The sequence below is a fragment of the Myxocyprinus asiaticus genome, chromosome 1 (genome assembly GCF_019703515.2).
Source record: "Myxocyprinus asiaticus isolate MX2 ecotype Aquarium Trade chromosome 1, UBuf_Myxa_2, whole genome shotgun sequence".
NCBI classification, from domain to species: domain Eukaryota; kingdom Metazoa; phylum Chordata; class Actinopteri; order Cypriniformes; family Catostomidae; genus Myxocyprinus; species Myxocyprinus asiaticus.
Window position 1 is genome coordinate 47,765,945 of NC_059344.1, and position 14,698 is coordinate 47,780,642.

At 36.7% G+C, this 14,698-nt stretch overlaps 1 protein-coding gene across 1 annotated transcript; it reads left to right on the plus strand.

Annotated features, from left to right (window-relative positions):
* Window positions 1-812: 812 nt before the first annotated feature.
* Window positions 813-14,384, plus strand: cpt1aa (carnitine palmitoyltransferase 1Aa (liver)). The gene is made up of 19 exons (XM_051701946.1): window positions 813-1,218; window positions 1,850-2,011; window positions 2,125-2,267; window positions 2,436-2,607; window positions 2,904-3,008; window positions 3,442-3,579; window positions 3,698-3,775; window positions 3,956-4,063; window positions 6,557-6,641; window positions 9,272-9,467; window positions 9,716-9,904; window positions 10,362-10,467; window positions 10,605-10,721; window positions 10,840-11,004; window positions 11,664-11,795; window positions 12,200-12,352; window positions 12,520-12,633; window positions 12,794-12,886; window positions 13,006-14,384. Exons 2-19 carry the CDS (start codon window positions 1,871-1,873, stop codon window positions 13,090-13,092), a joined length of 2,322 nt encoding a protein of 773 aa, XP_051557906.1. The 5' UTR covers window positions 813-1,218; window positions 1,850-1,870; the 3' UTR covers window positions 13,093-14,384.
* The last annotated feature ends 314 nt before the right edge of the window (window positions 14,385-14,698 follow it).

Genomic DNA, 14,698 nt, shown 5'->3' on the forward strand with positions numbered 1-14,698 from the left:
TGAAGTCATCCCAAACACGTTATATAATGTTGAATATATTCACTTATACTAAAATAATTATATGCTTCACTTACGTTTCACTATCTGATTATAATAAATAACTCCCTTGACGTCATCATGGCGAAAATACACAGATTGCTCGGGTAGGCGGGGTGTGACTCCTGATCGTGATGAACTCTGGGATAAAAGTAGCCTGAAAGACCGCCCCGAAGCGGTATTCGCACTAGTGTGGATTTAATGTGGGTTAAGTGCACTGAGATTTGGCATGTTTTAGACAAGGGACAGTCTTGAACACTTACTTCCTGTCGCGTGCACGCGCACTCAAGTGGCCAAGACCGAAAGTGTGGGTATTAGGACAGGACCTATGACTCTGCATGCCCAACGGTCAAACGATGTAGAAAAGCAGTCCTGCTTTACAATTAAAAGAGCCAATCACCTTTTAGATGAAGACATCACCTGTCAATCGTCTCGAGAACGCGCATGCGCATTAGCCATACAACCCTGGAAAATTGCTTTTTTTTTTTGCTTTTTTTTTAAAGCGTAATATGAGTTAAAAAAGCACAATTTATGATTCCAGTATTTTCAGATTGTGTTGATGAATTTAAATATGTTATTTGATCGTAAACTTGAGCAACCGTTTTTAAAACCGTGTTTCTCCATTTAAGTAGACAGGAGCTGCACTGGCATGACTGGAAATAGCTTCCCGAGAACGTTCCAAAGATGGCCGACAGTGGACTGATTGACTTGCTAGAGAGACTTTGGCAATGCATTGCTTTGCTAAGGCAAAATTGACTGAAGGGGAGAATGTCCACTCAGATTTCACTTCCGCGTTGGCCACATGACTTTTTACGTGGCCCACGATTGGTTAATGCTGCATCCTTTCCAACATTTCATTAAACGTTAAACAGATGATGAAGGTTAAAACAAATGTGTCTGCTGTTAATATGACATTTTAAAATGCGTGCAATGTCAACATTATATACAATATTGTAACTATTAATTTTAGACGCTAAGTCATACATGGTCAATGAAGAGACGTGTTTGTGCTGTTAAAGTCAAACTAAGTCGGAAAAAAAAAAAAAAAATCATACAGGACAAAAACGTCGCTATCCTGTGCCGGGATTCATCGTGCCATTGAATCGAATGAATGTACGGTTGTAAAATTAATTCAAACAAGTTTACAGGTCTCCCCAGGAAAAGTCATCTACATATAAGACGGTAAGTTAGCCATAAATAAATACGGCATGATGGACGTAAATAACAATGCACCGGGTTAGCCTTAGCATGCTATAAGTAAACAGACAATTGTAGATTACAAAACTAGATGTAATTTATCAGCTCTAGATTTTTCTTCAGCAGTACTCGATTAAAATGTGTTGCTATTCATATACATTAATATTGTTTCCCTGCAGTAAAGGATATTTTGCAGGATGTATTGTGATATATGACGAGGAAGTCACCCACAAATCATTAGATCTGTAGCCACCTTTAAATGCAACTTTTTTAGTTCTATAAACTAGTTAGTTGATTTTAAAAGACACGGCATATCCTCACTAATGTGTAACAGACCGACGTGGCATTAATTTGAACTTGGGAAGGTGCAGAATAGTTTTCAACTTTTCAGACATGTTGGAATCAGAAATACTCATTGCTTAATAATATTTAAAGTGAGAGTATTGTGCTTGCTTGTTATGAAATATGTAAATTAATAGTTCTAAAATTATACATAGTAATCATTTTAGCTCATGAGTAAGCTTTCTGTAAATTATAGGGCATTAGTTTAATATAATTGGTAGCTGTTATTAGTCATCTCTTGTATTCTTTACTGAAAAATCATATTCTTTTACAGAATTGTTAGTGGTGACCAAGCATGGCAGAAGCTCATCAGGCTGTTGCCTTCCAGTTCACCGTTACCCCTGATGGCATTGACTTACATCTCAGTCATGAAGCTCTTCGGCAGATCTACCTGTCTGGTCTTCACTCTTGGAAGAAGAGATTTGTCCGGTTTAAGGTACTGTGATCTCCTTCATTTTTACCCTTATAAGTCTCTGCTAAGATTTTTTTATTTTTATAACATGATCATAAACATGTGGATAATAAGATTGTTTTTCACTGTGCCCACAGAATGGAATATTGAATGGTGTGTACCCAGGCAGCGGACCAGGGTTCATGCTGGTGTTGGCAGGGTACATGGGAAGGGCTCATTACTTAAAAGTGGATCCTTCCTTAGGCCTGTTCGTCAAACTTGGCAAACATGTCTCAGTTAGGTATGTCTGTGTAATAAACACTGTTTACACCATAACAAAAAAGTGTCAGCTCAATGACAAGTAACAAAATATGCTGCTCGTATTCAACCTCACATCATGTTGTTTTTATAATTGTCAATATATTATGTTAATTGTTGGAAATGCACCTATATTCCCCTCTTTCTTCAGTAGGTACATGTCTCCACAAAATCAGATGTTAGTTGGGGGTATCGTGGTGGGCACGGGTCTGTGGATTGCCATCATATTCACCATGAGGAATGTCTTGAAGGGCCTGCTGTCCTGGCATGGATGGATGCATGGCACCCGTGGCAAAATAACCTGGAAAATTCGACTGTGGCTTGTGTGTATACTATTCAGGATAATTGGAGGAATTGCAATTTGTTATTAAGAAATAGTTCCCCCCAAAAAATAAAAATTCTGCTATCATTTACTCATGTCGTACGGAACCAGTATGACGTTCTTTGTGACGCAGAACACAAAAGGAGATGTTTTAAGAGATGACAGTATTTTCATTTTTAGGTGAACTATTCCTTTTACTGTTTTCTGCAACAGTTTATGTTTACTTATCTCTTTGTGTCCGTTTCTAACTCCATCGTTTGTTCTTGTTTGGAATCACAAAGTTTTCTGATCTTGCAGATCCTAGTGAAGATTTTTTCTGGCATGCAAACACCAATGCTAAACAGCTTCCAGACCTCACTCCCTAACTTACCTGTGCCCTCTGTAAAGGACACAATGAAAAGAGTAAGTTATCAATCTTTTTCCATTTAAAAGGAAACTTGTAGATTTTGTTTAGTGTCAGAGTCAAAATGGTGTCCGATTGGTAAGCCAGGAATAGCTCAGTTTGATTTAGAATTTTCAATGTGTATTCTGGTCGCTTGTTTTCAGAGTTAACTTGATCAGGTGATTATCTACTGATGTTGGAGGTAGGTTGCACAGCGTGAATGAAGTGAGTTAACTTACTAAAACATGCACGCTGTTCAGAAAGGTATACTGGAGAAGTAAAACTAGCTTAGTTTTGATTTGAATCTATAAAGCATCAGTTGCTGGGGTTCATAACCAACATAGTGCTTGAACTTTAGTTAATGCTGATTTCTTTCAGAACACTGAAAAGTGAATTTTAGCTGTGTGAGTTTTTGCTTTGCTCATTTGTTTAAATGAACTTTTGGAACTGTAGTATCTTGAATCAGTCCGGCCACTGCTGAACGATGAGGAATACCAAAGAATGGAAAGTCTTGCACTGGACTTTCAGAAGAACCTTGGACCGAAACTTCAGTGGTACCTCAAACTGAAGTCTTGGTGGGCCACCAATTATGTAAGTATGAAACATTTGTCAACATGTCAGAGACCTCACAATTAAGAAGTGTAGCAGCAGTGATTTTAGTTCTTGCTTGTGTGTGGTGCTACAATTTCTCCTTGTGTTTGTGTTTCAGGTAAGTGACTGGTGGGAAGAATATATCTACTTGAGAGGTCGTGGACCAATCATGGTCAACAGCAACTACTATGTAATGGTAAATAATACTTGTCACATGTGTCACAAACAAAGTGCTGTAATTTTATAGTTTTTAGATATATTTAAATGGATAGACAATCCATATATTTATAATAGACAGAGTTAATTGTAGGGTTTGGTTGTTGTTTTGTTTTACTCTTTGTATCTTAAACCTCTGGCTCCTGTTTCCTCTCAACAGGACTTTCTTTATGTCTTCCCCACACATCTGCAAGCAGCGAGAGCTGGTAACTCCATTCATGCCATCATGCTCTACAGGAGGAAGCTGGACCGGGCTCAAATCAAGCCGGTTAGATAAACTACCGTATTTTTACACCATCTTCACTTTAGAAAAAATATGCTGCAGACATATTACTTGCATCATGTCCTTTTTGTAGACTTATGTAGACAGAACAACTAGTTTAGGTGAGTGTACAGTTAGCTTAGTGAGCTTGATAGGCCTGTCACGATTATTAAGTAATTATTATTTGATCTAACCGCAGTGATTTGAGATAACCATGATTATTGTGCACTTTAAATTCCAATCATATTTTAATGCCCAAGTAAGAGAATTTTAAGTGAATATACAGCATAAATGCCATGAACGGTGCATTTGTGTGTCATTCAGTTGAACTCTGAGCCAGAGCAGCTCTTGTCCGGAAGAGCATGTGTCATGAAGTGCTTCTCAAGCGCTCTGATGCATGCACCAAACTCCCGTGAAAAAATTGAAGAACAAATATAAAATTTGATAGTGAACACAAAGCGCTCCGGTTGCACTTTAATTTACCGATGGTGTGGAAATATTCCTGTTCATAGGGGGTTCATACACGTAGTGTTAATGACACGCAGTGACACATAGTAGGAGTTACTCTTTCCGTAGAGTGATAAAATAATGAAATCTCTAAAATTTTGCTTCATGAGAAATAAGGGTTAGTGGGTTTAATCAAGGAGCATTAAAATAATGTGTGAAAGTGAAGAAATTAGGACTAGAAATATTTTATTGCATAATATAATATATATAGTTATCTTATTATATTTTTTACAAAAAATGTAATATATTTTGAGTTCCAAAAGCAACAGTGTAAATGTAAAATTGACTAAAACTAAAGTTGACCAAAACGAGACATATTTTAAGTATTTAGAAATATTTTGATATTTGAAACACTATTTTTCATGTCATTCATAAGTTTTTAAAGCCTTAAAAGGAAATCATATTTCCCTATTTTATTATTTTATTTATATATTTGAAGTTAAATATGTAAAAATGACTTAAGGTGTATGAAGCACACATAAACCTTAAGAAATATGACAGTTTATATGACAATTAACCGTGAAAGCCCTTAGACAATTAATTGTCTTAGCCCTAAAATAGAAAAGTAATTGTCATAATTGCAATTATTTGTTTGACAATTAATCGTCAGCCAAATTTCATAATCGTGACAGCCCTAGAGCTTGATTACCATTTTGATTCAGTAAAGGAAAAACGGTGGTTATAAGCAGAGACTATTTAGCCTGAGACAGAGCACTTGTTTTAAAATGAATGAGAGAAATTGAAACGGCCAATATGGCGGATGTACTGTAGAAAAGGAAGTCCTGCCTTACAGGTAAAAGAGCCAATCATCTTCCAGAAACACACATCGCCTGTCAGTCAACTCAAGAACGTGCTTGTGCATTAGCTGAAACAGCCTGAAAATTAGAGTTTTTTTTTTTTTTTTTTTTAGCGTGATCTGAGCTAAAGAAGCACAATTTATGATACCATTTTGTCAGATTTTAATGCTGGGTTTAATCATGTTCTTTGATCGTAATCTTGATTTACCATTTTGGAGATTTCGGTCTTTCCCCATTCAAGTATATAGGAGCTGCACTTGTATACCGCTTATATCCATAGAAAATAGCTGCGTGTTCCGTAGATGGCCGCCGAGTGGACTGTGTTGCCTTGAAAGAGACTTTGTTATAGCTTTATCATGGCCGTAACACCAATGAGCACAATTTTGCAGAAAGGAATGTCCGCCATTCATAAAGTTCTGCTCATTGCGTGTTTATTAAATATTTCTTCAAATCTGAACACATTTTAGGATGTTTAAATTAATTCCGCAGCAAAATGCAAAAAAGGTCACCAAATTCCGTTTTGGCCTGCCAATGATAAATGCGGCATACTGATAAATGTGCTTTTGTCCCCATTGGTGCTCTACTACCTACCATATATTGTTAATTGCCCTGACTAACTTCAGGCCTGTAGCTTGATCTCTTTATTTAATGGCGGAAATGTTTCTGTTTCATGCTTCCTGATGAAATGACCTTAATGGTGCAGCTTTTTGCACTAGCAAACAGCATTCCGCTCTGTTCTGCCCAGTATGAACGGTTATTTAATACATGCCGCATCCCAGGCCAGGAAAGGGGTAAGAATAGGCAGTCTGCACACCATAGACCAGCTTCTGTCTTCTGCACTGGCCATGTGTCATCAGTTGATTTTGATTAGCTGAGAAATAGGCATGTTGCCATTGTCAGTTCCATTGGCACTTTGTTCTCATGCTCACAAAGACTTTGTAAAGCTGGTGACACTTGTTTGTGCTGCTTAAAATTCCATTCATTCCATTCCTCTTGATTTTCTTCATTTATTGTATTCATTTATTTATTTTCTAACCAGGATTCCCATCACTCTTGTTGAGTCCCAGTGATTGCATAGTTTTCTCTCTGGTCCACCCAGCTGTGATTTGTGGCCTCCCTTTCATGTCCTGTAGGGTTTGTTTTACGCCAGGTCCTCCCTCCATCTTCATTTGATTTATTTCTCTCTACTTCACAGCTTATGCTTCAAAACACCATCCCTATGTGCTCGTCCCAGTATGAGCGCATGTTCAACACCAGTCGCATTCCTGGCGTAGAAACAGGTACTGAACACTGACACTTTCTAATGCACCAGGGCAAAATTGATTAAGAACTTACAGTCTTGCATTACATTGCGCATACAAATTGTACTCTGCAGCTTTGAAAGATAACAAACTTAAAATAAGCGAATGATTGCTTATGGAAATAGTCCATTCTCAAAGGGCCTAGATGAATTGATTCGGAACTACACAGATGGAATATGCCGTATTTTAAGACAAACATTTTTCCTCTTTACTAAAAGTTATAAAAGTTTGCTTTTTTATACCACATAACACTCCCTGAGAAATTCATTAACAAATAGAAAAGGACTCCTCAGTGAGATCCCTTTTCTGTGGAAGCCCAATCCTGCCAGTGATGAGGGAAATAAAAAAGGCAATTCTTACTTTATCACACAATTGTGACTTTTTTTCTTACAACTGAGCCTTTTTTTTTTGTGCTAAATATAAAGCTGAAATTGTGATGTACTGTATAGTCACAATTGTGAGATCTGAAAATGCAATTGTGAGATATAAAGTAGAAATTGAAAGATATAAAGCCACATTTGCAATATATAATGCCACAGTTGCAAGATATAAAGTTGCAATTTCATTATATAAAGTCACAATTGTGAGAAATAGTAACAATTATGAAATATAAATTAGAAATTGCGAGATATAAAGTCGCTATTGCGAAATATAAACTCAAAATCACGAGATATGAAGTAGCAAAAAAGCGAGACATTAAGTCGCTATTGCGAGATATAAACTGGAAATCTCTAGATATAAAGTTGCAATCGTGAGATATAAAGTCAGAATTAGCTTGTTTTTAATTCTTTCTTCCATGGCAGGATAAAGGCACTATACCATTCTGCTTCATGCATGAGTTTTACAAACACTCTGGATGTGTATTTCATGCTCATTCATTTATTCATCATTTTGCAATTGTGAGATATAAAGTCACAATTTTGAGATACAAAGTTGCAATTGCGAGATATAGTGCTGTAATTGCAATATATAAAGCTGCATTTGTGATATAGAAAGTTGAAACTGCTAGATATAATGCAGCAATTGCAAGATATAAAGTTGTAATTTCAAGATATAAAGTCACAGTTGTTTGAAATAATGTTGCAATTGCAAGAAATAATGTCAGAATTGTGAGATACACTATAAAGTCTCAAATATAAGAAACAAAATTTCTTAGTCGCAATTGCAAGATGTAATGATGCAATTTCGAGATTTAGATGCAAAAAAGTGCAATTGTGAGATATAAAGTGGCAATTATGAGAGATCATGGGTCTGTTCCAAAACCTAGTGAGCGTCCTCCGGAGGCAGGATTTTGAGACATCATAGGCACGCTTCTGACACGAAGGCTGTTCCAGAAGCTATGTATCTTAATTATGCTGCCTCTTAAGATATCTCGTTTTTTCCAAATTCTAAGGTAGCATCGTATGTATCCTTTCCCAGGTAGGCAGTCGGATGACGGACGAAGTGAGAGAAATTTAGATTTTAAATATAATCCATTCCATACTGAAAAGTATTGATAAATAACAGTTTAATATTATACAAAACTGACTATTTTACCCAAAATATGTGTGTGCTGTGTGTATTTATACTAATTTGATGATCGTTTTATTTCTCTCACGTCACCTGTATTGAAATCAGTTGCGAGTCGGGTGTCCCGTGCGCTGTACGTGAGGAGCGCTATTTTAATGATGCGCTGAGCTGCCGCCTATGTAGAGTGTTCCAAATCGCTCTCTTATGAGGCATAATTTCAGTAAGGATGCTGCCACAGAAGACAGCTGCCTATGTAGGCAGGAAACAGCGAGGCAGCACTAAGTTTTGGAACAGATCCAATATCGCAATTGCGAGATATAGGCTAATGTTGAATTGTGAGATATAAAGTCCCAAAAGCTAGATATAAACTCAAAATTGCGAGTTGTTGAAGTTGTGAAAAATAAAGTCACAATTGTGAAATATACATTTGAAATTGCAAGATATGAAGTCGCTATTGCGAAATATAAACTGGAAATCATGAGATACAAAGTAGCAAAAAAGCGAGAAATAAAGTTGCAATTGCGAGATATAAAGTCATATTTAGCTTGTTTTTAAATTTTTCTTCCTTGGCAGGATAAAAGCACCATATCATTCAGCTTCATGCATGAGTTTTACAAATACTCTGGCTGCGTATTTCAAGTTCATTCATTTATGTTAGCTTTACTGTCAGTAAAGTGTTGTTAATTGTATTTGCCAATGAGAAGTGTGTTTGGACATGAGATGCAGGCCTTGATTTTACCCACCCTACACCTATTCCCCTACTGCAGTGTTCTAAATCCCTACACAGCTTTAGGTAGAAGACTATTATTAACTTTCAACTCAGTTACCCCCATTTGTTTTTCCAATTGGTTGGTTTTGACCTTTTAAAAAAATTTTTTTACATGTACATTTTAGTTATTATGCATAATCATTTTAACATTGAAATGTTTGCGTAACTGAAATAACATCAAATATGTGCTTTTCTTAACTTAATGCTACTCAGAGTTTTTTTATTTTTTTTTATTGCAATATATAATTTGTATATACAGTAGATGCAGTCTCTCGCTCTCTCCCTCACTTAGTTTGTTAATTTGTTCCTTTCTCCCTCCCTCTGCATGTAGACTCTGTTCAGCATATGTCTGACAGCAGGCATATTGTGGTGTATCACCGGGGCCGTTACTTTAAAGTTAGGTTGTTCTATGATGGGCGGTTGCTGTTGCCACGGGAGATAGAACAGCAGATGGAGAGGATTCTGGCCGACACGTCAGAGCCGCAGCCTGGGGAGGAAACCCTCGCTGCCCTCACTGCAGGGGACAGGTATTCATAACACACACCAAACAGCAGGAGTCACTACTGTTTTACTGTCATTCAATCGTCAAGTCTCTTGTAACCACCCTAAAACGTCAGTGTGTTTTTGAAAAGGGGTACTTTATAACAAATTTCTCTATCCCCTTTTTTCTTTTAACCTATTACTAATGACCTGTTTTTTTTTTTTTTTTTTAGATCCTCAAGCTGTGTTACAGTTGGTATGATTCAATCTTTTTGTCTGTATGTGTCTATCTCAGAGTGCCTTGGGCTTGTGCCCGTAATGCCTACCTCAGACATGGCAAGAACAAACAGTCTCTGGATGCTGTGGAGAAGGCTGCTTTCTTTGTTACACTGGATGACACAGAGCAGCGCTATGATCTAGAAAATCCCGTGGAGTCCCTGGACCGTTACGCTAAATCCCTGCTTCACGGGAAGTGTTATGACAGGTGAAGAAGAAATTATAGCAGCTTCTTTCAATGCACCTCGTAAGAGAGTTTCTGAGAGTATCCAAGAATCAACATTGTACCTTTGAGTAGCTTTTACTGTAGCTTTCTTGAAGTTTCATGTATTGGGTTGCACAAATAGTCAGAACCCATTGCAAAATTAACACGAATTGCACAATTTCTTAGTGTTTGGTATTTTTTAAGTTTGTGCAAAACCTGATGATACGTGCTATCCCAGCATTGTCAGTGTCACAATGATGCTTATTTGATTAGTTACCTAGAAATAGTGCAGAATTTAATTAATTTATGCAATAATGTTTCTTTGTTTAAATATATTCAAAATCCTAAACTTTTGTCTTTCCAGGATTTAATTCGGTTTTTAAATTTGAGATTTTCAATGTGATCTCAGATTTTGTTTTGACCCCATTGAATGTAACTTTAAATGCTCATTTTCCCTTAGGTGGTTTGATAAGTCCTTCAACCTGATTGTCTTTAAGAATGGAACAATGGGCCTTAATGCAGAACATAGTTGGGCTGACGCTCCTATCATTGGCCACCTCTGGGAGGTACACATGCACATCTGTTCCCAGTGTACAAATTTTCATTTAGTTTTCGAGTTGTTCATTTAGTTTGAATTCCTATGCTCATTTACCATAGTTCGATATCTTCTCCTAATATAACCTTAATACAATTTTTATAAAAGCATGTGCTCTCAATGGAACCTATTAAGCTGGGCTACACAGCAGATGGCCACTGTAAAGGAGAACTTCACCCCAATCTCCCTGGACCTCAAAGACTGCAGTGGAGCATCCCACCTGAGGTCAGTCACACAGAGTGTGTATAAGGCAAAGTGCTGAGATAGGCCCGGTCTTATGGGTCCAGCAATGGGTATGAATGAGCAAAGAATATTTGACATTTTGCTTTGTGTTTCATGGCAGTGCCAGACTATGATTGCCAACTCTCTGTCTGTGGCTGAGGCTTTGGCTGGAGATGTGGACTCCCACATCATCCCCTTCAGTGACTTTGGAAAGGGCCTGATCAAGAAGTGCAAGACCAGTCCAGATGCCTTCATTCAGCTAGCACTGCAGCTGGCCCACTTTAGGGTGAGCTCTCCTACTGGAATTAATAGACACCTAAAATATAATGAATGTATAATTGGATATTATTAGCAAAATGTAGTCTTTTTAAGAAATAGTTCAACCCAAAATTAAAATTCTCATCATTTTACTCTCATGCCATCCCAGATGACTTTCTTTCATCTGCTGAACAGAAATGAAGATTTAGAAGAATGTCCCAGCTCAGCGGGTCCATTCAGTGGAAGTGAATGGTTATCAGCACTTTAAAGCTTAAAAAAACTAAAAAAAATCTGCACAGACAGTTGTAGTCAAAGTAATCCATTCGACTCCAGTGGTTAAATTAATGTTCTAAAGTGATACGATTGCTTTGGGTGAGAAACAGATCAATATTTAATTCCTTTACACTAAAATAGTTAACCCTTTAGAAGACATTAACCACTGGAGTCGTATGGATTACTTTTACTGCGATTAGCTGTGATCACCATCCACTGTATGGACCTACAAAGCTGAGATATTCTAAAAAAAATCTTTGTGTTCTGCTGAAGAAAGAAAGTCATACACATCTGGAATTGACATTAAAGGTGGGTAAATAATGAGAATTCATTTTTGGGTGAACTGTCCCTTTAAGGAGGTCATTGCTCCCTTGAAAATGTGAATAGTGATAGAAATGTTTTTTCATTGTACAGGACAAAGGAAAGTTCTGCTTGACTTACGAGGCATCCATGACACGTTTATTCAGAGAAGGTCGTACAGAAACAGTGCGGTCCTGCACCGTGGAATCCTGTGCATTTGTCTGTGCCATGGTCAACAACAACAAGGTATCATGCTGTATATACTCATAAAACTCACTGGGAGGAATTCACAAATGTACAAGCTTTTTGTGGGTGCTAATATCACATTGTTAATTGGGTCAGTTTGTAAAATCTGGCACATTCTATTATGAGACTTACAGAGAAAGGAAGCGTGTATGCCCTAAAAACAATGACTAAATCTAAATACTCACGGTGCATCGCTTTACCAGCGCATATAGCGCGTATAAAATGCAGAGTTTCGCGCTGAAATACCACACAAATGTTACGTGAATTCCCCCCCATTGTGTTTCATTTGCATTTATTTTATTGCAGCAGTTAATACTTTTTTGCAATTTAACTCTTAATGGCCACTGTTTTGCTGTTGACATTCTTAAGAAAGGCTCTTCTGTTACTTCACTCAATTTTTGTAGAGAGAACAGAAACTTCATTTACTGAAGCAGGCTGCTGAGAAACATCAGCAGATGTACAGACTGGCAATGACTGGCAAAGGCATTGACCGTCATCTCTTTTGCCTCTACGTTGTATCTAAATACCTTGGACAGGACTCTCCTTTCCTCCAGGAGGTGTGTTTTGGGATAAATATTACTTGGAAAAAGGACTTGAATTTGTCCTGATGACACTGATTGACATTTCATGTCAAATTAATAAGACATTTCTGCATTTGAAGATGTGTTTTTTGTAACAAAAAAAAAAAAAAAACTTTAATAAACATGCAAGTCCTGCCCCGCAGGTGCTGTCAGAGCCTTGGAAACTGTCCACCAGTCAGACTCCTCTACAGCAGGTGGAGCTGTTTGACTTGGTTAGACACCCAGAGTATGTGACTAGTGGAGGGGGGTTTGGACCGGTGAGTCTTTTGCGCACATGATCACTGTCAGTTTTTACATTGAATTCCTTGAATGAAAATACTGTAATCTTACAAAGTTGCATTTGGTAATCTTACAGTAAATTATTCTTAAAGATCAGATGAAACTCTTTTGTTTTTTCACACTCCTCTGTCATGGCAGGTTGCAGATGATGGTTATGGTGTGGCCTATGTGATTGTCGGGGAAAACCTTATCAATTTCCACATCTCTTCCAAGCGTTCCAGTCCAGAGACTGTGAGTACACTACCAGAGATCCATCACACAATTTACCTGTGAATTAGCAGCCACAGTGTTGTTTTGAACATTTGGGTAGTTTTTCCTCTTAGTCTTGTTTTTTCACCCTCTTTCTTCAGGACTCTCATCGCTTCGGAAACAATATCAGACGAGCAATGCTTGATATGCTGGATCTGTTTCAGCTTGACACAAGAGCCACAAAGTGATTCGATTGATTAAAAGATTTTGCTTTTAACAACTAATTTCACCCTAATTATACTGTATATAGAGAAGCTTGAAATATGTTGTCTTGTTTGTTTACTTGCATGTGTGTTTGTAAGATGCAGCATATGAAGTAGAGAAGTAGGGAGGGAGTGCGAGTTTCTTGGAGGAATCTCATTCTGTGTTGTTTTATGTGCTGGTGCCTTAACATGTGTCTTAACTGAACAGTTCAATGCAGGACATTTTAAATGAAACATTCAGCCATTTGTAAAAGCATTTCATTACCAAGACATACGTTTACTTTTAGCAACTCAGTATACTTTGATGTACTGGACCTTAACAAACTGACATTTCAATAGTTAAAAAATTCACTTGTCAAGGAGCATTGTTACTTGGCTTGGCCTGGCTTCTGCAATCATGGATAAAATGTTGACCCCACAATTCAAGCAAATGCAGCTCTCCATTTGTGCTTTAATGCTTTTGCTTTGCATTCTAAATTTGCCATTGGTCAAATTCATTATTAAAGGCATAGTTCACCCCAAAATGAAAATGTTGCCATTTACTCACTGTAATTTCAAATGCATATGATTTTTCATTTCTCAGTGGATCATAAAATAAAATGTTGGGAAAAGATGCAGTTAAAGTGAATGGTGACTGAAGCTAATGTTCTGCCTTAAATCTCCTTTATTTTTTCTCTGTGGAATACAAAGTCATATGTGTTTGAAACAACATGAGGGTAAGTCATGACAGGATTTTCATTTTTGGGTGAACTATCACTTTAAGTGATGAAGGGAAAGATGTGATGATACAGATAACAGACAATATACAAAGTATGTTCTCATTTATGACAGATTTTGTTCCCTTTTTGCTGTTTTTATGGGTTGGTATTGTTGTTTATGCAGTAGTGAAAGGTCATTTGAAATGTTTGGGATTATAAAAAGACATGGAATATTAATGCTCATTAGTGGCATTATCATGTTATTTTACTTTTTTTTTATTTATTTTATTTCATTTATTTTCACTTCATCACATTTTATCTTGTGTTCCCTTTTTGAGTGTTACATTATGATTTTGGAAAATCTTTCATTTGTGATTTTAGTTGCAGGAAAAGTGTGCATGTACTCAAAACTCTCTTGAACTGTTATTTATTTTATAATTATTTAAAAATGTTTGAGTGTCAGTTATTGTGAACACAAAGGCCATGTATATTTTTTGATTCAGAAGTTCAGAATGAGCATTAAGTATATACACCAAAACATTAAAATGTCATATGATGTTTTTTCCCCCTCTCGTCAAATCTGGTATGTGGTAGTTTTGTTGATGTCTTTTTTTAAAGATAAAATTTCATCCAGACAAATCTACTGACCCAATATCAATATAAGGTAATCTGGATATAAACAAATAGGTATTATTCATTAGCTGGAACCTTAAAAGTGTTAAAAAAAAAAAAAAAAAAACAGTTGTTGGTTTTAAAATATTTTTAAAAGTTCCAAGAAGCACATAGCTTTAGAATAAATATATATATATATATATATATATATATATATATATATATATATATATATATAATAGCAAAAAAAAAGAAACGTCCCTTTTTCAGGACACTATTTT

Excerpts from the sequence above, each read along its gene's own strand:
- cpt1aa (XM_051701946.1), top strand. The coding sequence starts at position 1,871 with ATGGCAGAAGCTCATCAGGCTGTTGCCTTCCAGTTCACCGTTACCCCT. Across the intron at positions 3,009-3,441 it reads TAAAGGACACAATGAAAAGA|TATCTTGAATCAGTCCGGCC; the intron begins GTAAGTTATCAA and ends TTGGAACTGTAG. Across the intron at positions 12,353-12,519 it reads ACTCTCCTTTCCTCCAGGAG|GTGCTGTCAGAGCCTTGGAA; the intron begins GTGTGTTTTGGG and ends CCTGCCCCGCAG.